At 42.4% G+C, this 24332-nt stretch overlaps 3 protein-coding genes across 9 annotated transcripts in view; 1 reads left to right on the top strand and 2 right to left on the bottom strand.

Annotated features, from left to right (window-relative positions):
* The window catches only part of mib1 (MIB E3 ubiquitin protein ligase 1), a 56152-nt gene extending 52673 nt beyond the window's left edge, over positions 1-3479 (bottom strand). For 3 of the 4 annotated variants that reach the window (XM_012827957.3, XM_031562911.2, XM_031562912.2), the window contains exons 1-2: positions 1766-3479; positions 1187-1358 (exon numbers count right to left, since the gene is read on the bottom strand). In XM_012827957.3, the coding sequence (XP_012683411.1) occupies positions 1187-1358; positions 1766-1994 (401 nt within the window). In that variant the 5' untranslated portion in view covers positions 1995-3479. The remainder of the gene's footprint in view (positions 1-1186; positions 1359-1765) is intronic. The other variant, XM_012827956.3, reaches the window with a different exon arrangement.
* A 2301-nt stretch (positions 3480-5780) lies between these two features.
* On the top strand, positions 5781-18674 carry abhd3 (abhydrolase domain containing 3, phospholipase). Its single transcript, XM_012827877.3, has 9 exons — positions 5781-6048; positions 6688-6851; positions 8762-8944; positions 10043-10088; positions 13752-13864; positions 14217-14390; positions 14674-14722; positions 15640-15805; positions 17057-18674. Exons 1-9 carry the CDS (start codon positions 5887-5889, stop codon positions 17233-17235), a joined length of 1236 nt encoding a protein of 411 aa, XP_012683331.1. The 5' UTR covers positions 5781-5886; the 3' UTR covers positions 17236-18674.
* Positions 18675-21341: 2667 nt separating this feature from the next.
* greb1l (GREB1 like retinoic acid receptor coactivator) overlaps positions 21342-24332 on the bottom strand; it is a 39738-nt gene continuing 36747 nt past the window's right edge. For all 4 annotated transcript variants that reach the window (XM_031562901.2, XM_031562902.2, XM_012827982.3 and 1 more), the window contains one exon: positions 21342-24023. In XM_031562901.2, the coding sequence (XP_031418761.1) occupies positions 23860-24023 (164 nt within the window). In that variant the 3' untranslated portion in view covers positions 21342-23859. The remainder of the gene's footprint in view (positions 24024-24332) is intronic.

Genomic DNA, 24332 nt, shown 5'->3' with positions numbered 1-24332 from the left:
TACCAATATTTCAGGCCAATATTTCAATAGAAATAGAAAAGAAATCTCTAGGCTCTAAACCACATTAATTCTTTGAATGAACTGCTCTTGCTTATCTCTTCTTTGAATCCATCTAAAGCAGGTCTGAGAAAAAGGCTAAGAAAATAGCTTTGAGTGTTTGCATGGGCAAGTTACATTTAAAATTATAAACCTACAACTCCTCCTACAATATAGGCCCCAATACTGAGCACATTTGGACTCACAGGTTATCTGTGAGGCTCATATTTAAGATGCAGCATTTGTGCGAGGGCGTGCATGTTCAAGACATGCGAGAGAGACAGGGCCTACTAAAAGGGTCCTGCTATTGATGTTGCGTGTACATTTCTCTATGGTCATCTTATTTTAGCTACGCAACAGATGTGTATCGCTATTTCAAAAGCATTCAATTAGCGTACAAACATCATCAGTGGTTGCTTGAATGACAAATAATGCATCCATCGGGATAGTACACCTATTGCTTTTATTTTATTTATTTTTTATCAGGAATCTAGATTAAAAAAAAATATACTGATGCTAGATCGTCAAAAAAATTGCAAATATCGGCCCCGATTATCTAACGACCAGATAATCGTCGATCCCTATTTCATATCTGAACTTAGCCCTTAATGCAATCAGCATATGTACCAATACTGGCAGTCATGACTGGGCACATGCTGCCATGTGGTGGCGAGATGGCCAGCAGCGGTTCACACCTCAGTTCTATTTCTCACAGCACATGGCATAGCCTCTGTGCGGGCAGATCAACTGTGTGAGCTCAAAAAAAATCATAACAGTCTAACAGACTTGGCAGTCATTCTTCAATCAATCTGAAATCACACTGCATTTAATCTGTTCCCCAGTAGGAACACTTGACATTTGATTTTCTTTCATTACAGTAAATAAAACAATGTCATAATGTAGTTCTGCAAGTTACCTACAATAGCTGGCCTGCATTCTTTTCAGCCAAGGCACCATGTTCTAATGCTGACACTGGAGGAAAGGCCTGTCGCCTGGCAACAACTGCCAGAGGGCTGAGGACATGTGCTCAGTCTGCGTATTGTGTCAGGCTCATGTCTTGCCCTCTCCACTTGCAGAAGATGAAAATGAATTGTCTGGCATGACAATGCCACACAAACCTGAGGTCTGTAGTAAGGGGGGTAAAGCTTACCTCTCGCTTCCCGGTGTGGTGATTCTGTAGAACCTGTGTCGCAGGTGGTGCTTGTCTCCATGGTAACACGTGGTGCAGAGGTCATAGTTGGTGCACTCAGCACACTTCCAGCGGATGCCAATGATGGGCTGCTGACGGCAGGTGTCACACATGGTGCCATCATGCTTAATACCTTTAAAAAAAGACATCAGCTGTATAGTCACAAAACAGGATCACAGTCCACTATTTAGGCAGGATGGAATGTGTGTAGCCTATATTATGCATGGATATCTAAGCATACACTGGCCTTTGACAATTTAATAAGCATTTGGTTTTCCGGCTAGTGGACAAAAAAAACATTTTAGACAATGGCCAAAGAACTCTACCCAAAAGACACAAACCAGTGGAAAACGACAGAAGTTGGAAATAATTTGGGGGTGTTAAGTCACTCTCACTAAAGTCAACATATATAGTTGTCCTTTGTCATGAAACCGTCAAGTTAATGATCAGCCTGACCAGACTGGCAGGGTGTCCACTGAATCAGCGTAGACTCAACGTAAGGACTGCTACAATACTCCGCTGAGAAAGAAGTCTCCTTACCTGTGGGTGCGCTGTCCAATATCCTCACGTCGTAAGCTCCAGAGCAGCGATAATTGGCAGCAGTCCCGTTATCCCAAACTACCACCACTTCCTCAGGACTTTCAAAACTTCTCACTGTTCCAACATGTCCTTCTCCACCGTCCTGTTTTCCCCATTTCCAGTCCGGTCCACGGACAACCCTTGCCCCCACTCCTTCCATCATGATTCGGTTATTCCTTCCGGTCGTCATTTAGCTACAAATATCGCAGTAACAAAAATACCAAAAAAAACTTACTGACAAACTTGCTGGGTTGAATCAATCCTGGACTGAAGACAAACCTATTGCATTCGTTCAGTAGCAGACAGGCAAAGCCTCAATAGCTTTTGTTAAAGTAGACAGCTAGCTATGATAGCTAGCCAGCCCAGCCGTTTCTAACCTCAGTCCTGAAACATTTAGTGATGACAATTAGCTCACAACAACACGGTATGATAGCTAGCTAGCTTAACCTACGAAGAATTGGCAAAGTTACGGAAATGGGCCAGTATTTTAGTTCATAAAGAAGCATAGTGAAAAATACCAAAATGTATCAACAAAACCAGCAAGCTAGCCAGCTATTCTTCTCTGACCGTAACGTTAACCACAGGAATTCTGTGAGGATACAGTATGTTCAAGATTACTACTGGTAACCTTATACAAGTATAGGATATGATTAGTAGAAGACCATGTGAATATTCACTAGCTAGGTAACTTACACCTCACTCCGGTGGTTAAACAAACTGCCCCAGGTTAAATTATCGAAAGTCGACAAGCAGTTGTCACAGCAGAAAGTTGTCCTAAAGTTGCGAGCGTGCTGACAAACGAACTAAGCAAAGATGAGCACACTATGTTGTCCCGTTCACCAGAGTTTAAATTACCTGGCTAAACAAAACAACGATAGCTTGGTAACTAGCATTAACTGGTCAGCCTGGGGACAAAGCTATGATAGCTAACGTAACATCACAAGCTAACAAGTCCTGCTGTTTTTCACATCAAACGTCTGGGATTTGCAAGATGGAAATGTGTCCTTCTGTCAGCGTGCTGGATCTGGAAAAATAACTGGATCCGACAAGTTTCTTAATCTACTGCAGGGCTGAAGTTTGATGAAACACAAGAGAAAGACTCAACAGATGGATCCAACTTCTTGTGACGCGTTTTCCAGCTTCGTCGGTGTGCTTTCCATGAGAACGCCTACAACAATGGGGGGTCGATCTCAAGATGGGGGTGTTAAGGCTACAGGCTAGCTAACAAACTATGCCAGCTAGCTCCCGATTACCATATCTGGCAATAATTAATCTATGCTTATTTCTTCATTCAAGCCAGGTAGTCTCAGTATTGCAGATGTTGTTGTTTAAATCCCAATATATATATAAAAAATACCATCAGAGCTTGTCACCGAGTAGCCACATCGCCACGAAAAGGGAGACCTTTGTTCATGCTTTCCAAAATATTCTAGCTACCGCCACAACTTCAGCATCCCACGCCTTTCGAAAAATTACTTACTTTAGAGATACATAGGATTCCTTGTTTGAAGATTTATTGTCGGTGAACTGGAAACACCATTAGAAAGTATTGTTTTGGTGGAATGTTTCGTTAGAGTAAAACTGAAGTCGCCATTACTGTCAATCAGGGCTCAAGCAGGCGAAGGAAGGAATTGTTTGGTATCGTGCAGTTCCCGTGCCGTCGGATGACGTAACGAGTGGTTTAACCCTCTCCAAGCCAACAAACAACCCAGTGACATGAGTTCCCCCTGCTGGTGGCAGCCAGTGATATTTTCAAAGTACCAGTGGCTAATGACTGATCATACGTTGCTAACCAGTCACTAATTACACTGTGCACTACATCAGATTTCAAGCCACATTACAGCAAACTACATTACCATAAGTATACATTAAGTTACATTTTGATTTACTTGCTTACATATGTTCCATACTGTCTGACATATTTCCCTGGCTAACCTGGTAGGTATTTGCATTTAGACCTAGATATTCTATAGTTTCTATATTAGAATGTATTGCATTTGGTCAAATTCCTCTTACAAATTAGTCTCCTCATAGTTTTTCAATTAAAAGGGAAGGACCTGTGTAATATTCACAAGTTAGTTATAGTCTTTGACAGTTGTGTATGTGCTCTGACTGCAATGCCAACGAGCCTGGCTCTTTGGAGTGCAGTCAGGGTGCAAGTGTGTTAACCCAACACCAGTTTTTGTCCAGGTGAGGTGTTTGCTCTCTCCCTTCACTACCCTCTCTCTCTCTCTCTCTCTCTCTCTCTCTTTCTCTCTCTCGCTCTCTCTTACACTGCCCAGAAGCTGCCCAGTGATCCCTTTGTAGCACCTAGGCCACTAAGAAGCTCCACTACAGACATAAGAATCAGAATCGTGTTTATTGGCCAAGTAAGTTTACACATACAAGGAATTTCACTCTGGGATTGGTGGCTCTCAATGTACTTACACAGAAATATACAACACAACAGTTTAGAATAAAATAAATAAATATAATTTGTAGGTATCATTTCTACAGTGGGTATTATAGTGTTCCAGGGTTATTGCCAAGTGACACAGTGACACAGTGACAGTGATCAGGCGTTTATTCCCTTGCTTGTAAGCACATCCAGAATACATGGGAGAGCACGCCCAACCCCAGAAAAAAAAATGTCCAAAACTCAAACCATTCATGTTTCGGCCACATTTTCTCATTCAGTCTTTAGACTATTCTTCATTTGCAGGTTGGGGGGCACTGCATTAAACTATTTATTAGTCTGGTTAATCCTTAAGGCATGAGCAGTAAGCTGACATTTTCAAACCATTCTTGCATGAAATCTGGCTAAAACTGTATGCCACTGTATTTATGGTTCATACCCAAATCTATATACCCCAACTAAAACTGCACGAAACTTGGTGTTATGATTGATGAGCAACTTGATTTCTCCGAGCATGGAACTTCTGTCTCGAGGTCTAATCGGTTCACATTCTATAATATTCAGACCCTATCTCACACAATATGGTACACAACTTCTTGTGCAGACCCTAGTTGTCTCTAGACTTCTACTGCAATGCAATTTTCAATGTAATCCAGAATTTGGCAGCGCATTTGATCTAGCTGATGGTCAGCCAAAGAGGACACATGTAACTCTAGTCAGAAAAGAGGCTTCTGTTATCACTTCCTAGAGAGAGAGACCCAGGACGCTACATTATTACTATCAGTATTATTATTTATTTTATTGTTATAATTTATCATTCAAAATTCTACTTGATGTTATATTCATTTATTTTCATTTCTCGTATTACTTCATTTTGTCATTATTTTTACTGGTTTTTATTGAATGTTTTGTACGCCACTTTGGATAAAAGGGTCTGCTAAATACCTTTACTATAACTAGGCCTATACATATGATATCACATCTGCCAGTGAGTCTTTGAACAAATTTCTTACAGTAATCGTTTAAGTGTTGAACAGGCAGTGTGCTTGATTATAGAAAACGATGCTATTACTGTGACCACTGTTTTCACTGTAACCACAAAACATGTGCAATAACTGAAATGGTTCAATAGGGGGCAATAACTTTCTAGACTACAGACCGGAAGACTATTGAAGGGCACTCTGGCTGAGGGCGATATTATCCTATGGGCTGTCTCTGCTTGTATTCGAAGGTATTTTATCCAAGTAGTTTAATTTAAAAGGAATACATTCTCACGAAATTATGATGCTGTTGGTGATAAAGGTGTAGAATAAACACCTTGCCAGCTGTCCAGACAAATATGGGTTAATGTACTGTAAATGTAGGCTACTGGATATGGTTCCGTTATGTGACAACGAGAGCAAATGCTGTCCACAGAGATGACAGAACCAATGCATATTCCCACAGACATTTTACAAAACACCGAAACAAAAATATATCGTCGGTGCCTGACTTTTTCCACTGTCTCGATGACTGCGTAAAACGAAACTTATGATGATGAAAGAGCGCCACTTATCGGCAAGATGTAGCATAGGCTATATAGCGCCGTTCCCCTTGACTCTCCTCTGCTCAATTGGACACGGACCCGGCAAAGAGGCGTTGATTGTCTCTGCAGCTACCAAAAGCGCGAGGTAACAGGGACCTGGCAATGATCTCACTGGAGCTCAATTTCAATGTTTTGACAAGGGATCTGTCACATTATCTGGAAAACCAAGTTAAAGTTGGGCTTTTCGGTTCTGGAGTAGGATTGTCACTGGTGCTCGGCTTCAGCGCAGCGTATGCCTGCTACTACTTGATCTCTGTAGCAAAGGTAGGGTGGCAGTGAGACGCCTTTTCGGAGAATGGATCAATCCACCGTTATAACTAACCTAATCATTTCAGTAGAACGAAAAACATAAAAAGTAGACATTGCTGCATTTCATAACAAATGCGATTCCACTGCGATGGTTTGCTGCATTCATCGGCATTCGGGACCCAACTGACAGGAAATGTTTACTGTCCTTGGTCCTGAATTGGTTTGAATCTTAATGACGATATTATTGCTGGTTTTGATCAATACATTTGTAACTAACATCTCGATAACATGTGTCGCTGTTTTTTATGTTTTGTATGTGATTTCCACAGTGTTTACTGGTAGTAGTATTAGAGCTTATATAAGCTATTGGATAGGCTATATAAGCCTTATTCGTTTTGTGTATTTTCGTTATTTGATAAACAGTGAAAGTTTCAGTCTAGTCAATGCGTACATTAAAATGGAAATCTGTGGTAGTTTTGTTTTAGACTAAGTAAATACAGAGTTTTACCCAAATGCGGACAATTGCCTGCAGTCCAAAACTGGAGAGTGGGAGAACATCTGCACTGACTCTGGTTCTTTTGGGTTGTCTGTCGTCTCCCATGGCTGTGTATGCTCAAAACTAACGATAGACTTTATGTTCTGTATGTTTCACAGAAGCCAAAGCTCGTTGTCGGTGGAGAAAAGTTCAACACATTCCTGAAGGAGCAATGCCCTGTGGTGTCAGAGACGTACTACCCCACCTTCTGGTGCTGGGAGAGCCGGGTTCAGACGCTGCTTAGACCCTTTGTCACAGCAAAACCTGGGGTCAGCTATCGGAAGTAAGACCATTCGCTAAAATGTTTCTATTTATAATAAATGCGTTATCATAGATACTGTAGTTATGTGGTAGCGGTTGTTATAGTAAGAGTTCTAGTCAAGGTGGTGTTGGTAGGTGTTTATAGCAGTTGCATCAGAATTCATTCTCTTTTTACAATCAGTTGAATTTTATGTTCAGTGAACAGCATCAGAATGGCAATACAGTCGTGTTGTAGTGCTTTGATCGTCATCACACCTGACACTCCAAGAACACCAGGCCATAAGTTAATAAGCTTTAAATAGCTAACATGTGACCCCTCGGGACCCCTCGGGGAAGATAAATGTGCACGTGCAACTGTTCCAGTGTTATGTCACCTGGCTGAATTACCTTGCTTCTGATAATGCAACAACAGCCTATAGCCTGAGCTTTGTTTAATGGAGAAAGTGAGGTCAAGGTACAGAGTTACGGATGCTTTAATCACCCACAAGCACAATATTTCTGGTTGTTCTCAGCAAGGGCTTAGCTAAGAGATGAAAGGAGCCTTTTGTAGGATCAAGCGCTCTGGGTTTCTACAGAACATTCCTGGGAAGATTACTGTGTTTTATGGTCAAACGTTAATTAATGCATTTGGGTGAATTACTTATGCTAGTCGATCCCTTACTGATGAGGTCAGTGGAAAGTGAATACGGGTATGTTTTCACAGACCTAACAGTTTAGTTTGTCATTCCATGTGTCCAGAGGTGACGATAATAGAGTAGTTATAGACTAGTGATTATTTACCAAGCCAACCACACTGTAATTTTATGATTTTATGATTTTATGATCCTTAAACATCTACATACGTCCTTTTCTGAGGTGCTCTGGACAAATGAGACGGTTGCTCACAAAGACGATTTTGTGACCTACATATGAACTCTCTGATGCGTGATCATATATATGTTCTGACTGCGAGTGAATCAGCAGCTGAACCCCGCCATGTTGCATGTTTACACACGGGCAACACACAATGTGCCACGCCACTGGAGCATTCCGTACGCTCACAACTGATTTCATGACCTTGTCTCAGCACGCGAGAGGCGGTCTGAGCTCTGTAGTTTCGCAGGCTGGCAAGTGAAATTGAGACTCGTGGGTGGTCACTGCACTTTGCAGCGCAGGGACTGTGGGTCCTGTGTGTGTGTGTGTGTGTGTGTGTGTGTGTGTGTGTGTGTGTGTGTGTGTGTGTGTGTGTGTCGGAAACACGTGAGCTGTGTTCCAATCTTGCTCCCCCTGTCAAAATTGGGGACCTTACATGACTATTAAAAGGTCCTCGTCTAACTGGGCGAGTGGGGCGCTGCTGGTGGCACGGGCGGCTGGCAGCCACTGTGCAGACTGACCCCAGCTACATATTTAATGGAGCCTCTGAAATTTCATGCCGCCGCCTCAGCTTTAGCCAGGCTCCCATAGAAGGTGCAGAGCCGCATTCTGCCACAGGCTCACTGTATTAGTCCTATGGGGAGAGAAAGAGACAGGCACGGGGGAAATAACCCAGTCAGCTTGGCAACATGCAACTGGGATTTAGCCTCTGCCTGATTGCATTTCCTTTAACGTGGTGGACTAGATGCACAGAGATGCACAGACATTGCTGTTGTTACTGATTTTCTTTCAACCTAAGAATTGCAGTGTTCACAATCAACTTTTATAATGTTTTTTGTTGCACAAAAAAAATGTATGTGTGCTGTGCAATCACTTTGTTGACATGGCATTAAGCAGTGCATTAGGGCTTTCTGGAACGTATGGCAGTAATGCATGAATTATAATTGCTCATTAGTCACTGTCCCAATCCGTCACTCCCATTTGAAAGCATTTTAAGCTAGCAGCAGTCGCTTAGCGAGTGTGTAGTGGGGCACTGCCAGGCTATGCGAGGCTTTATCTGTGTGTCCTGGATGTCTGCAGTGAGCTGATTAGGGCTCCAGATGGAGGCCAGATTTCTTTGGATTGGTTCGACAACGATGAGAGCGGCCCTTACCCCGACACGTCCGTGCGGCCCACCATCCTACTGCTTCCAGGCCTGACCGGCACCAGCCGAGAGTCCTACATCCTGCACATGGTCCAGCAGTGCCGTGATCTGGGTTATAGGTGGGTGTCTAGGACCCAGAATCCCACCCCACCCCCACCCCCACCCTGAGAACAATGATGACATCATTCCTTTTTGATTAATCAATGCAATTTAAAGCAATCTCATCTAGCTTTGTTACATCTTTTTACAATGCATGTGTTCTACTCATTATACCCACTCAATTTTAACATAATAACCAAAAGGTGAGTTCATGCTCACCTAATATACAGGGAGATTTACTAATCCAGTAAGATCATTTCTAATCCTACTATGGTATTTCTACTGAGTAGACGTCTGCACATATGTTTTGCATTCACCATTGCAGTGCTACGCTGGGCTAAAGAGCTGAGCTGGGCACAAATCCGCAGGGCTGCAGAGAGATGCACTTTTTCCTCCCCGGATGAGAGGGACCTCATTCTTCTTCACATGGCGTGGAGAGCAGCGATGCAAAGATGGGAGTGATAGAGAGAGAGAGAGAGAGAGAGAGAGAGAGAGTGAGTGAGAGAGTGAGTGAGAGAGAGAAAAAGTCACAGTTAGAGAGAGAGAGAGTGAGAGAAAGTCAGAGAGAGAGAGAGAGAGAGAGAGGCAGAGTCAGAGAGTCAGAGTCAGAGAGGCTAGCTCAGCACCTTCTCTTTTTCCCTCTCTGGACCAAATGAATTACAGCTTACACTTAAAACCAGCTTTGCAGCTTAGTAAGAGAAGCTCCCGCTCACTGCAGAGAAAGCAGCCCCCCTCTGTCCTCTTAGGCCCCAGATAACACAGATCAATGGAGGCTGCCACTCTCTGATAACCGCTGACATGCGATCCTATGATGGCACAGCCCTCACTGTTTTTAACTGATGCATGACGAGAATGATTCCAGGACTAAATATGTATTCCATCAACACCTAATCAAATCATAGTCTTTTACTAATTTTGTTATAACTCAAGTCACTACAACAAACCTTGTTGCACAAGAGTTGAAACTACGGAAGGCTTGAGAGGTCATTGAACTCAAAATGTGTGACCAAATAGCACTGATAATTCTTGGCCTTTTGTTATCACTGTAATAAGTTAGTAATGCTGTGGCAGATACAGTATGTGTGTCCCACTCATGTGGTCTTTGTCTCATGTTTCAGATGTGTGGTGTTCAACAACAGAGGGGTCTCTGGAGAGAAGCTCTTGGTAAGACATTGATGTTGTGGGTAAATATGAGTGGGTTTATATCAGGGGTGTCTCTGTCTCTCTATGATTGACAAAGAGGTCTGACCTTGTAGCATGGCAATGAAATATTCATATAATGTCATACATGAGACATTTACAGGTATGTATTCAATAAGTTGAAACAAACCTTGATATAAAGATACATTGGTATGATTATAATAATACTCTAGAGAAAATAATAGAGTCGTCCGGAAACCAGGTTTCAGACATACTATGTGCTCATGGGAAATACCAAGATGAAGCTTATTGGCTGGTCCGTGATCGTAAGAAAGACTGAAACAGCAAATGTCTTAATTCCTCCGATAGATTTTCCCTGACACATCAGTGCCCTTCCTCAGTGAAGCCTGGGGCCAGCAGTTAATGTGTATACAGTTTTGTCACAGAATAAGCAATATATCTGAGGTTTACTTTGCCTTGTGATGATGATGATGATGATCATGATAATACTTTATTGTCAGACAAGTCTGACATTTTTCAGGTATCACAACAGCTCAATTTGCAGCATCACATAGAATTCAAAATTAGGACAAAATACAAAAAAAGCATACATTTGACTTCACAAAAGATAGTCAAGTCCCTTCAACGTACATTTGGTCTTGGATTAAGCTCCATATTTAGTTTTAGGATTGAGTGATGCACAATAGAGTGAAACCTTGTATCTCCGGTTTGATGGTAGCAATTAGTTATCACTATTTAGGACATGGTTGGGATCAAAGACAATGTTGTTGGCCAGCCTTAATATGTTACTATGATCTCAAGGGGCTGGCCTACAATCTTCGTAGTGGTGGTGGTGGAACAGTTTTGACTTTAAAATAGTGGACAAACGCTTGTACCATGTGGTATTACAATACTGTAGAACATTCATAATCACAAAAGTAAAAAACAAAAGATGAATTTGTCTACTCACCCCAAAAGACCTAAGGCGGTGAAGGAAATATATTCTTTGCTTTGTCCTTTACAGACAAATTCAATGTAGTCTTTCCAGGCTAACAGATAATCTATCTATTATGCGTGGCAGTTGCCCTTGGTTTGTCCTGTAAATGCACTGTAAGTGGTTTTAACAAGCTGATCAGATCCGCATATAGCCATATCCCGATACGGCCAACACAGAGACACATCACTGGAAGTGCATTACAAAAAGCACCATGGGTGGTAAGTAGGAGATAGATGATGTAAAATGCATTCGTGGTTAGGAAGAGGACAGGCATCAATATTTAACCAAGTAACTGAACATGTACAGTATGTCCAGGTTCTGGTTTGTGCACAGTAACAGGGATAAACTATTGATTTCCTGTGTGCTGCTCTGTCCACGTTATATATATATATATACACGTAGTATTCACTAAAAGCACTGCACAGTACAGTCCACGGACATAGTTTGTATTCTAATTGTATACTCTATTGGATCGGCGTTGTATTTGACCTTTCTAAAAATTGTGGTTATAGATCTACATTCCATTAGACATTGAAGTTGAAACAAGAACAGCAGGGAGGTTTAAGCTCCCAGTTTGCACAGCAGGCTTGTTCATGAGCTGACCCCCACCTCCCTCACCCCAACAATGAATAATGGTCCACATTAGGTCAACTACAGCTTGCATTGGACAATGACACTGTTGAGTATGTGGTCACAGCGGAGGGCAGTGTCCTACTAGAACTACCCGGACTTAAGATCAGTACCAATGGTTCCATAAGCCCAACTATTGTGGGAGCAGTCATGGTGAAGTATCACTTTAAAAAGCTGAGCACAGTGAAAATGTCATTCTAAATGCACTTAAGTACAGAATAAAAAAAAATATTTTAAAAGATTTGAATGACTGTGCTGCATCAAAACAGAAAAACATTTTTGTATTTTCTTTGGAAAGGATGTTCTGTAGATCTTTATTTCTTTGTGACTCAGCAGACCCCTTTAAGTGCTCTTCAACACAAGTTAACATTCACAGGCTGTTGTGACTGGTATTTCTGCAATCGCTCACTGTGAATGTGCCCTTTTGTTAACATAGGAGTGGGCTGCTAGCCTCATTCCAGAGAACTGGACATGATTTGAGGACAGCGGCTGAAATGCTGCCTGTACTAAATCGCGATTGGCGCGTCTTTTCAGTAAGGCTTTCATAGTAGGGTAAATGTGTTCAATTGAAAAGCCTGTAGTTGGGCCACCAAACATTGTACTTGCCCGTTCATGCAGTCAGTTATGGCAGCTCAGAAGGAAGGTCGCAGGAGCACTGGATGCCTAATGACCTGGTTGCTAATGTGAACTTCCATTCAACAGATTTCCAGGGCCGGAGCCTTTTAAACTGTTGCATCAGACCTCCTTTGTTGGCCTTAGATTGGAACTCTCAGCAGACTGTAGTCGAGTTCCAGATCCTTCACCCATAAACACTTGTGAGTTCAGTGGGCCTGTGTAACTCCAAACTAGGCCAGTTACTTTGGACATGGAGCATTGTGTTTAACAGAGGCTAATCTGTGATCAAGCTGGAGCTAAAAATGGGGATGCGTGTTGACGTCATTGGGGTTTACCCTGTGAGATCTGGGACGTGCTGTGCCCTCCTCAGACAGGCAGTATGTAGACAGGCATTCCTCAGCTATGACAAAGGTCTGTGATTCATTGGCTTAATTGCATTCATGCTGGAGATGTCCTATTAATATGCATGTGGGATAGAAGGCTGCTTGCCCCTATGTACAAATGTAATGTGATAATGTGTAATTGTTGTACGACTAATCGTAGCCTTTTTTTCTCCAAAATAAAATATACTTAACATCAGTTGATTCAAGTAGCAGTATTCCTCAACAATTAGTATCCATATCCCAAAAAATAATCAGTGACTTTATTAATGCCTGTAAAACAGTAGCTTGGTCATGAGTTCCAAATCAAAGTTAAAGAGATGGTTAATAGAAACAGATATGATTTCTGCCCTTTCTCAAAGTGGTGACCCAAGACTTGCTGCAAATGTTTAATAATGAATTATTTTTTGGGGAAACTGGACATTTATTTGAATGTATCACAACTACCCTTCTCTTCTCATCTCACCTGAGTTTAACTGGGCTTTTTGCAAGGATGTTTTGATACTCTTTTCTACTAGGTATTTGCGTATGGTGGGCTTTATTACTCATGTGGCTACTAGTCTTTGCTACTAGGTACAGTGTTTGCATGAAATCCAGATTTTCGTAGCATTGCATGGTTTAAAAGGAGCTGAATAATATCTAGTTGTGTTTTCTTTCATGATGTGTAAGAGTCTGTCATTTAGTTATTGTACACTGTTGCATACATTACTGAGAGGGTAATGACAGAGATAACAGTAATGCAGCTGTTAATCATATTCATAAATATATAGAACAACTTGTAAGATATGCCTACTAGAATGATTTGATTGTCATATTATTGTACTCAAATTAAGGTCTAATTAGATGAAGTGGTAAGAAGGTAAGGTAGTTTACTAATTAAGTTAAATGAACTAACTATACTAATTGCAATAGAGCACAATAGAGCAATAGAGCCCGTTAGAGGCCTGTTCACACTTACTGTAAAGGTTGAGATCTCAAAGTGCTTGAGCAAAGGCAATCAGGTAGGCATGAAGGACTCTCAGTAGAGAGTCAATGTCATGGATATCTGCTCCTGTCTTTCTTCAGACCCCAAGGACATACTGTGCAGCCAATACAGAGGACTTGGAGATGGTCATCGGTCACCTCCACCGACTGCATGAGAATGCCCCCATCATGGCTGCTGGGGTGTCTATGGGGGGGTAAGAGTCCATCCCAGCACTTAATTCTCCAGGAGATGGATTGCCAAGAAATCTTGTCTTCCAGTTGTTATTGCCATGGCTAGTGGCAGTGGGCTTCCAAATTAAGAGGCGCACAGAGTCTATCAGTGCTGTCAAGCCCAAACTTAAGTGACCTGTCAGGGAGTAGAACTAAACACTTCAAGAGTCTTCAAGAGATGAAAGTCTTTTTAATCATTACTGGGAGCTCAGCAATTCCTCCGGTCTCAGTAATGTTTACGGCATGGACGGTTCCGCTGAGGCATTTGTTCTATAACCCTTAAAACATCACTCATCGTGAACTTGGCTCTCTTTTTTGGGTTCTCTCTGTGCATAGGATGATGTTGGCCAACTACCTGGGCCGCAAGGGACGAGAGACCTGTTTGAAGGGAGTTGTAGTCTTCTCAGCTGGCTGGGATGTGTTTGAGTGCACCGCTTCACTAGAGAAGCCCCTCGACAGATTCCTCTTCAACTCCTACCTCACCAGTTGCCTGCAGGCTTCCGTGGATCGGTCAGTATTAGTGCGGGGGTGTTTGTGAATGTGTGTGTGTGTGTAGGTATGTGTGTGTGTGTGTGTGTGTGTGTGTGTGTCTGTGCTTGCGCTTTTACATGCAGCAGGGCAGGGGGTCACTCCAGATAAGCCGTAGCTAAGCTTACTGTGACCTGGCCCTGAGCCGTGGTGTGGTGTGGTGTGGTGTGGGTCGGCCCGGTTACTCATCTGGATGCCTGTGCCTATTATATACCAGTGAAGTGCTGATGTTTATGGCTTACACAAGATGTCTTTTGTTTCACAGCCACCGACCTGTTTTTGAGAAGCATTATGATATTGATCATGTGATGAGGGTAAGTATTGTCTCTTTTCTCTGCTTAATCATCCATGTTTGTAATACGTTATATACAAGAGTTAACCATAGTGCATCATGAATGTGTTCATAGGGGTTTAAAACACATTTAGAAGACACTATAATATTTAACGTAAGCCCTCTGAACTGTCACTGAATGAAGATTTATACTAAAAAATATAATTTTCAGTCATTCATTACGGACATTTATGTCCAATTGTGAAGACTGTATCATGAATACCCATGCTACGTGATGTGTTACCTAAACACTGCGCTGATGGCATCATACCCCTGAACATTTCTTTTTGTAGTCTAGTGGCACCCACACAAAAGCAATCATTTGCACCAAAACTTGTGGGATTTACCTCCTATTTATTAGTCAATTTATGTATATAAACTACATTTATTATATCAATCTTCAGAGAATCAATACAGAGAGGAGGAAAAGCGATACAAATAGATGCTTTTATAACCTTTTCCCATGCCCATATGTGGAGAGACAGTGGGAGGCCAGGGCGTGTGAGGAATACTAGAACATGTTCACGATTTCTCTGGGGAGAGGATATGGGAAGTGTGCAATAATAATGTTTTTAAACACAGGCCTGGTGACTATCTCTGAGAACTCTTCTTAAGCTAACAGCTAGCAGGAACTAGGGCACGAGGCTCTCCGTGGCTTACAGTGGTGACATGCTGATCATCAGCTGAAGCAATAATCTTGTTTTTTCTAAATACTACATTTTTGACATGTGGCAATGTATGAACCCTTTGGAACCCTTCTGGAGTTCTGTTTTTTGTACTGTTGATCTGCACACTCTTGAGCTCTGTTCACACTATCAACCAAATGCTCTCTCTCTCTCTCTCTCTCTCTCTCTCTCTTTCTCTCTCTCTCTCTCGCTCTCTCTCTCGTTTTGCTCACAGGCCAAGACTATACGAGAGTTTGATGAGCGGTTCACCTCCAGAATGTTTGGCTACCCAACCAATGATGACTACTACAGAGATGCCAGTCCCATCCACAGGCTGAAGTCAGTGCAGGTGCCAATGCTGTGTCTGAATGCAGCTGATGATGTCTTCTCCCCAAACCATGGTGAGACGCCAAGTGCCTCATGTTTGCGCTGTCGATCACATCACACTAGTTGGCTGTTCTTTGAGGCATTAAGGCTGCTTTATGGTGTATCTTTGCTTTATGGTGTATCCTAAATTTCCTTCGGGATTAATAAAGTATCCATCTATCTATCTATCTATCTTGCTAGGACATGTGATAAAATAACGAACCACTGTCAGTGATGGTGGTAAAAACAGTTGGTGATGACAATTCTAGGACCCCACTGCTGGAGATTTTCAGTAGGATACAGAAATGAACCAATTGTGAGAAGATTAACGCTTCTGGGACTGTTACCCACCGGTGGGAATTTTTTTTTCTTGTTGTCAAAACTCCTAGAGACATATAAAGAAAACCCACATGAACCTTGAACCCTTTTCTTTTTAAAATATATACAGTTCGAAAATAAAATATAAATAAGGACTTTGTAAGGAGAATAGAGCTGATCTCTTGCACATTTCAGTCTGTGAGTGAGGTTTCTGCTCCTAAGGACCCACCCATTAGCAAATGACAGCTATTCATATGATAAGTAATGGTGATTCAGTGATCTCTATTGGGCCATGGTGTGGCGAGAAAACCTGTGTTGGTAGTGGGCCACAAAGACATTCCAGCGCCATTACATAATGGCCATTGCCTTTGGCTGAGGTGTCCCAGGTAACTCATCAATATGCATTTGTAGGGACACTACATTTTGGAGAGGCACAGGTCACTCTGCTATTATAAATATGTAGTAGTGAAACCACACACACTTTCTGAATGCTAAACTCACATATGTATAGCCAACACCTATGTTTACAAGGTTCAGAGTTCAAAAGTCTCTGTCCGAAATCTTTACAATGTTTTTTTGAACAAATTCTGAGCAGCTCTGAATGAAGGTTTTCGTAAGGGTGATTTTACATTTGATTTAAATACAATTTTGTTTTACATTCCTTTTACTCTAATGTTGTTATTGCTGATGTCTTCTATAACATAATCATATATGCCACTTGTGCATTAATACTTTTAGCTAGGGGAAATATACAAAATCATCAAGGCATGTTAGACTTCCTAAAAAAGTCAAACAGGCCTCTGTCCCTGAAGGGTTTTAAGTCTTAACGTGTTTTTTAAAATCTTTTTCTGCTTTCTTTTTAACTATATTAGTCTCTGAAGCATCACCATTGCCTATTCCTCCAGGTGCTTAATGCACCTGCCTTTTTATTGTTGGATTGCATCTGATAGTTTTTCTGCCCTCTCCAGCCATTCCAGTGGAGGCGGTGAAGCAGAACCCTAACCTGGCCCTCCTGATCACCTGTCACGGGGGCCACATCGGCTTCCTGGAGGGCATGTGGCCCCGCCAGAGCACTTACATGGATCGTGTGTTCAGGCAGTTTGCCAAGGCCGTCGTCGAGCATGGTGGCAACTTGAGAGACCTCTAACACCCGGGACCCGGCAACAGCACCTCCTCTCTCCTCCCATTCTCCGGGAACAGCACCTCCTCTCTACTCCCATTCCCCTCTGCCATGAGCAAAAAAATGTCCAAAACAGAGCATTTTCTAAGGGCACATTGTGTTTAAAAGAGTTCATGCGGTTTCTTCTTTGTTGTTGTTGTTTGTTTTTGTTGTTTTTAATTGTCGTTCCTTTGTTCACTTGTGCATTTCAACTCTGTCCAACATGTGTTCATTCATCATGTGTTGAGAGTCAGTTTTTTTTCCCATTCTGGTTTCCATTTTGGCGCCTTTTTCAGTGTTCCCATTTATGCCTTTAATAGCAATGGCGGAGATTCTCAAAAGAGATACAAACCAACTGTTGGATGATATCAGAACCAGCTGTATTTTTACAGTTACATCAGACTGAACTTAATTGGACACGAACCTTTAGACACCAGGGAAAGGAGCAGGACCTAGATAGAGGAATCCAGAGGCAACCAGAGAGGAATCATCCTGTGGATTGACTATTTTAGAAGTGCACATAGAGCCACTCTCGGCCCTGTGTGTTCCTAAACTAATTCTGTCTGTTGCGTTATGTCTGTACAGTAGCTTTTGTAGCCCCTCAGGGATTTGATTTATGAACTCATGTAGGTCCATGTCTTATTTTCTAAAAAGAAAAAACAAAGTTTTATCTAATAGACCACTATATATTATGCATGCACTTTCCCCCCACTCATTCAAGCTGTGTGGACATTGAATAGCTTTTTAATGTATAGTGCATTTTGAATATAACTAAATACTGACAAGGAATGTGAAATTGCACTATTTTTAGTTATGCGCCCCCATACCTCAAACTCTCCAAGCGGAGACGTTGACCTTTGCAGCTGTAAAGTCCCCATAAACCCACAGATAAATATGACATGAGTAGATACTTTTCTCCTTGCTGACAGGTCGGCAAAGCCTTAAACCTACTGCTAGCTTGATTAATATCCTTTGGGGTTGTAGCTGGGTTAGGTTGAAATCACAGTAACATAGATGCTATTCTCCCAAGCTAAACCAATTGTGATCGCAACTCAAAAATGTATTCGCTTTGTCATGCATATGCGACTGTCAAAACTTTGCAGGATTGTGACTTTTCCCCTTGTGGATCTTGTGTATCTCATCTTGCTTCTTAGCTTTTGGACAATTGAGTAGCATGAGCCATCACCTCCCAGATTGTCTTGAATCGTATTACTAATGTTACATATCTAAGAACCTGTAGCACAAAGGTCATAATTTTCCATCAAAATGTCTGTCCTTTTATAGATCCATAAAAGGATGTTCTGTTTAACATGTGCAAGCAATAAGATTTTAATATAAAATGTACTGTATATGTAGCCTGGGTATGTGTACATCCACATGTGCATATATGCCCATGTCTTAAAATAAATGATGAACTCTTTAAAGCATTCAGTGTTACTGTATGTCCATTTGTCTGTGGAAAGTGGAAAATGGACACAGCGATTGTTTTGAGGGGCTTTGCACCTGTTAAAGCAGGAATGGTTTTGATTAACTTCTCAGTCGGTCCGCCCATCATGGGTTTGTGGAGTCCAACAGCACGTCCATCCCAGCGGGAGGAACCAGGCGAAAAGGCTTTAACCCAGAGCCAGCTGTGAGTCGTGGGGACACGGTGACCTCCTAAGCGAGACACCTAGGGCTTTATGTGAGGGCCGCCTGCAGCACCTCACCCCCGATGGCCCAGGGAATTAGGTCCGCCGGGGACATCGCTGATCATCCTGCGGAAGTGCAGGGAGGACATCTGAGGCTAATGGTCTCCCGTCGTGTGTCTCAGCACCAGCACTTTGCCCCACATCTGCCATATCAACAGTGCACGTGTGTGTGTGTGTGTGTGTGTGTGTGTGTGTGTCTCTGTGTGTGTGTGTGTGTGTGTGTGTGTGTGTGTGTGTGTGTGTGTGTGTGTGTGTGTGTGTGTGTGTGTGTGTGTGTGTGTGTGTGTGTGCTTTTTTTCTTCAATCTCATCTGGACTGCGCGTTCAGAGGTCGGATTGGGCATGTTCCCACGTCCTGGTGTCCCAGCGCACTCCTCTTAAATATAATCTCATCACAGAGCTCTTAGACAGATGGTTGCGTGTGGCCAGTAATGTTTATGGCGGGGACGGGGAGATGGGAACAAACTGATTTTAGTAAGTGGTGGTTGGAGCGCTTCTGTGCAAGGTGCAGTAACTGGAGGAAAGGTCAGACTCTGTCACACACGTGCTCATTGGCTCTTCTTGTGCCAATGCAAATATGGTCCCATTGTGTGTATGCAAGCACCATGAAATAAGGGTCACTGTCACATGTGTTGACGAATATACACGTAAAGGAAACAAAGGTCACTGTGTACAAAGGACAGTTACAGCTCATTTCTTACTGCCTGATTCAGCTAATGATTGCTGAAAATCTAAGCTAAGCTAAACGTGTCGTTTACAGAGGTATTCATAAGAGGCTGACAAGCTGATTCTAAACTTAAAAGATAATCCTGATACATCTTGTGTAAGTCCATGATTTTAAATCGGGTCCACCAGTGAAATCAAAAGCCAAATACCAAACTGGGTTAATAAATATAGCATTAATGTGAAAGTAAAGTCTTTGTGAGGGATCCTACAGAGGATCAAATTCTCATAGCCGTCTTGTTAAACACTGCAAAGAAACACTACTGAAACACTATATTGGCCTGGATGTCACGGCAGCGCACACAACAACCATGCAGATATCTGGAATCAATAATACAAACAGAACTGCAAGGCGTTAGTCTCCGCCTGTCTAACAACCCTTCCAACAGTATTTTTTGAAAATGAAGGTCCTCTCACTCGTGTGTCGACAAGGGCACATCCTCCAGGTGCGCTCTTATCCAGCTCCTCGGCTGCGCGCCTTAAAATAGACCTGACAGGGCTTCACCAGGGGGCCCTGAGGTCAGCAGAGAACTGTCCTAATATCCCCTCCTCTGGCACAGCCGAAAGCAGAGCTCGAGCTACCGACACGTCCATAACTTTAAGCAGGTACTTTCAACCACACCAGCAAAATAAAATAAATATATAAATAGAAATACTTGTTCCCCACTGATATATTGTGTTGCCAAGACAACCAGCAGATATGTCTCAAGAGGACACAGAGATGTCACATCTCCGTTGTGTACTCTCCCTGCAGTCCTGTGACTCCCACTGAACCGGTGCTGCAGATTCACATCACCAAGAAAAATCCAGTTACAGCTGTGAAATGAAAAGGTGACAGTTGCAGCTTGACGAGAACAATAGCATGATTCTCGTTCCGCATGGCTGCTTAATATAAGGTAAAAGTGAGTACAGCTTCTGAAAAAAGAGATGTGATCTTGCACACAACAGTTTATTGTATGATGGATGATGTGCGATCAGAAATTATTAGCGAAGCTGAACATTAGACGCCGTCACTGTAGAAAGAGTTGAATGAAACTGGCACGTCTATGTCTGTGGATGTCACTGCACAGCAGTACGGATGAGTGACTTAACTCCCTCCCACGCATCACTAGCAGATCTGGAGGAAGGTTAAACAGAAGTATGAAGAATGCACAGCTGTTCTATTCTGACGCCTCTGCTCTGAGTCCAACCGCTCAACCTGATTGCATTGTGCCTCAGTTTCAAATCGGATGAAATACGATGACATGTGTTGATTAAATGTGTGAACACAAGGAAAATCTTGTTTTCTTTCTGTCCCCAAGATTAACATGGTCTTTGGAGTGCACCAGTCATCTCTTTCTAAGTTTGGAAAAGCAGAGGTCTTAAGTGGAAATGTTGGATCCCAGCACTTTTTTCAGCAGTCATCAGCTAAGCATATTTTTGGCATGAAAAGGCTCAACAATAGGAGGGCACTTTATCGGGGGCACACCTCCATATTCCACAGGAGTAAGTCAGACGCAGACAGAAACGCACAGTCAGAGCGCAGTATATAGAGCAGATCAGTGGGAGAGCGGGGAGAAGTAGAACGTTATAATAGAGCTTGAGATGTATCAGGGAAGACAGCTGCGAGTGTGATGGAATCACTGCGGGTTACGAAATGCCAGTTCACGTGATTGGAGACAAGGCAGTAAAGGAGATGACAGGGTTTCAAGGATGGGAAACAATTTATGCAGATAAAAAGACATCATTTCAAATAAACAGGCCCCTCACAGTGTAAATCTAGGATATTACAGCACAGGATGAACAAAACAAATGAGACACGGTCCTACGTTCAATTCAATGTTACTTTAATACATTCATATATTTAAACCAAAAATGCATCATATCCATAGGCAAATGTTGATTAACTGGCAACCATAATGGCAGTTCATGAGGTAGACAGCTCTAATGGCAAGGCCTGCAGTGAGTTACCTTTGTATGCACAGCAGATAAATACATCTGTGAAGATTGTGAAAAGCAAATTGCATAAGTTATGTGCACATAACACTATCTACATACAAGACATATTCGAGGGGTCAGAATGTTTTCAGTCAGACTTGTGATTTCTCAACTGTTCCCAGATGTTCTTTAGCTTTGTTGGGTGAGCTCAAGACTGTGTGCTAAGAACTGTATCATTTGGCCTCTTGGTCTGTATAGTGCAAGTTCACAATTTTCATCTTTGGTTAATCTCTCTCTCTCTCTCTCTACACGCCCCTTTTGGTACCCTCTGATTTTAGCTTAGCGCACAGACGACACTAAACATTCACTTCCTGATTATCAGTCCAAATAGGCCGTAACAATAAATAAGAATCCCTCAAAAAAGGACTGCTCCTCATTTTTAAATAAAAGCCAACAAACAGTAAAAACTGATTATAAAAGAATGGTAAAAAGAAATCTTAGGTCAATTCTTTGTGCCTTGGTAAAACACAGAATGCTGAAACATGGAAGCATCAATACGGTATGGTTAAAAGTGACCAAAAGTGAGCAGTACAAATGTAAATCCCCACATGAGAAATAAAAAGGTCAGATTAATATATTAATAAACAACTTTCACATGTAAACAAGTTTTGCACAGTAGAAAATGAAGATTTTGCTCCCTTCTCACCTGCTACCTATCCATCTTCTTCCTACATAAAACTGATTCAGACTTTTCCCAAGTTAAAAACCAGAACCTTTCATTCTAGAGACTTGGTATCCACAGTGGCTAAGTACCAGGCTAAATCAGATCACATTACCCATTCTGATTGAATAACCCTGTGTTATTCCACCTAAGAAACATTCTTCAATTTTCAAGTGTGTAAAAACAGGATAACTCATCTAATAAAAAAGACAAACAGAGGAATGAAAAGATAAAGAAATCCTCCTGGGCAAACTCTTGGAGCAAGGCTTTCACTGAAACCGCATGGCAACACTTTCAGGCACAAGCTGTGATGGTGGGGCAACAATAAAAAGACTGAAGTACAGGCGCACAAAAAAAACGTAAGACTGGCAGAAACACATCAACAGTCACTAAGCATCAGATACACAGACAAGCATGGTGCTGTGGTGCTCTTCCAATGTGAAACAGTCCATTTGTTCCAATTGGAAGTTAAGAGTTCAGTGGTGATGGTTGTAGGTAGTGCGAGTGACAGCAAAATGAATCATTTCAGAGTGATTGAGTAGTTTAAGGTGAAGTGTTTGGTAGATGCCACATTGTCAAGGCACAACAATCAGATGTATGTGAGGTCTAACAGGGAACTGATATAACAGACAGTAGGAGCCACTGTATCAGTGTATTGTACGTGTCTCTTTGTGTGGAACACTGGTAATGACCCTGAACTAGAATGTTCTACCAAAATCGAGTTGACGTATATCTGGAGAAAAGACAACCATTACGTAGTTTCTCTTCACAATGCCAATGACTGAGCCTTGAAAAATGCCTCTCATTTAAAAGCACGGGTGATCTCCATGTGGATCCACTGTGAGTTTCAGCGGGTCCTCTGAGTTTACCAAGCATGTGAATGGGACATTCATTGTCATTGCTGCCGCCGGCTTGTGTTCACAACATTCACTATGATTAAAATACTGATTGACAAAGTTCACTTTCAAGCTGGAACGACAGAATAAAAACCTGCATGACGGTTCACTTCTGAATGGCTGATGGGAGATTAAAAAGGAGTACAGTCTTTGATGAGTCAGAACTAAAGAGACTGGAGGATCCTTGAGAATGTGCTAGGAAAGGCACATTTTCACCACGATGAGCAGAGCAAAGCAGTAGTAACAACCTTCTAGGAAAAACCCTGAGACAAAATGTATATCCCACACGAGATATACCAGAACCTGGGGACAGGACCAGGTTTACAATCTTTCAAGAAAGCTCACAGTGTCCGTGTGAGTCCTTTGGGAGTTCATAGCAAAACAAAAAACAAGTCATTAAAGTATTGCGAGCTTACCAAAAGCTGCTCTAAAAGAAATGTAAAATCTCCATGAGACGCAGTCTACGAGCAACGGTGAGTCAGTTTTGTCGGCCCTCCCTGTGTGAAAAGTAGTGCAGTGCAGGGTGAACGTCAGAGCCACGGCCATTGCCCAAATGTCAACATATCCACCCGCTCCGGCCATTTTGGTCAGCCTTCATTCTGCTCGTCATTAGCCTCGTGGAGAAATAAAGGACCTCCTGTTCCCTACTGTCACTCCACCTGTCACTGTCAGATGTGACGTCCGGTGAGGAAGTAGAGGGGCCGGTCCTCGCTGCAGTTGGCCGTCTGGAACTCGTCGCGCAGGCGGAACTGCCACTCGTCCTCCAGCTCCAGACGCACAATGGTCTGCCTCAGGGAGCTGCGGTCCTGGCAGATCACACAGAGGGTGGCTCCTACGCAACCACACAGACATACAGTATTAGCTTCAGAAAAGACCCGTGTTCGACTCAAACGCAACCCCACACACATACAGTATTAGCTTCAGAAAAGACCCGTGTTGGACTCAAACTCTCGACCTTAGACATGGGAGATAGGCGTGCTAGCAAGGAGGCTAAGACATATGGGTGCTAGCATATGTCGCTAGCAGGTCCCTCTTAAGGTGACAGGAAGTGAGGTTTACTCACTGCACAGCTCTGTTCGCGCTGGCTACCGTTACATAGCTACATACACTTACATTCGTTGCTGTTATATGTACAGTAATT

This window comes from Clupea harengus, chromosome 25, assembly GCF_900700415.2.
Source record: "Clupea harengus chromosome 25, Ch_v2.0.2, whole genome shotgun sequence".
Taxonomy (NCBI): Eukaryota; Metazoa; Chordata; class Actinopteri; order Clupeiformes; family Clupeidae; genus Clupea; species Clupea harengus.
Note: the sequence above shows the minus strand (reverse complement) of the source record. Positions and strands in the feature narration are given on the sequence as shown.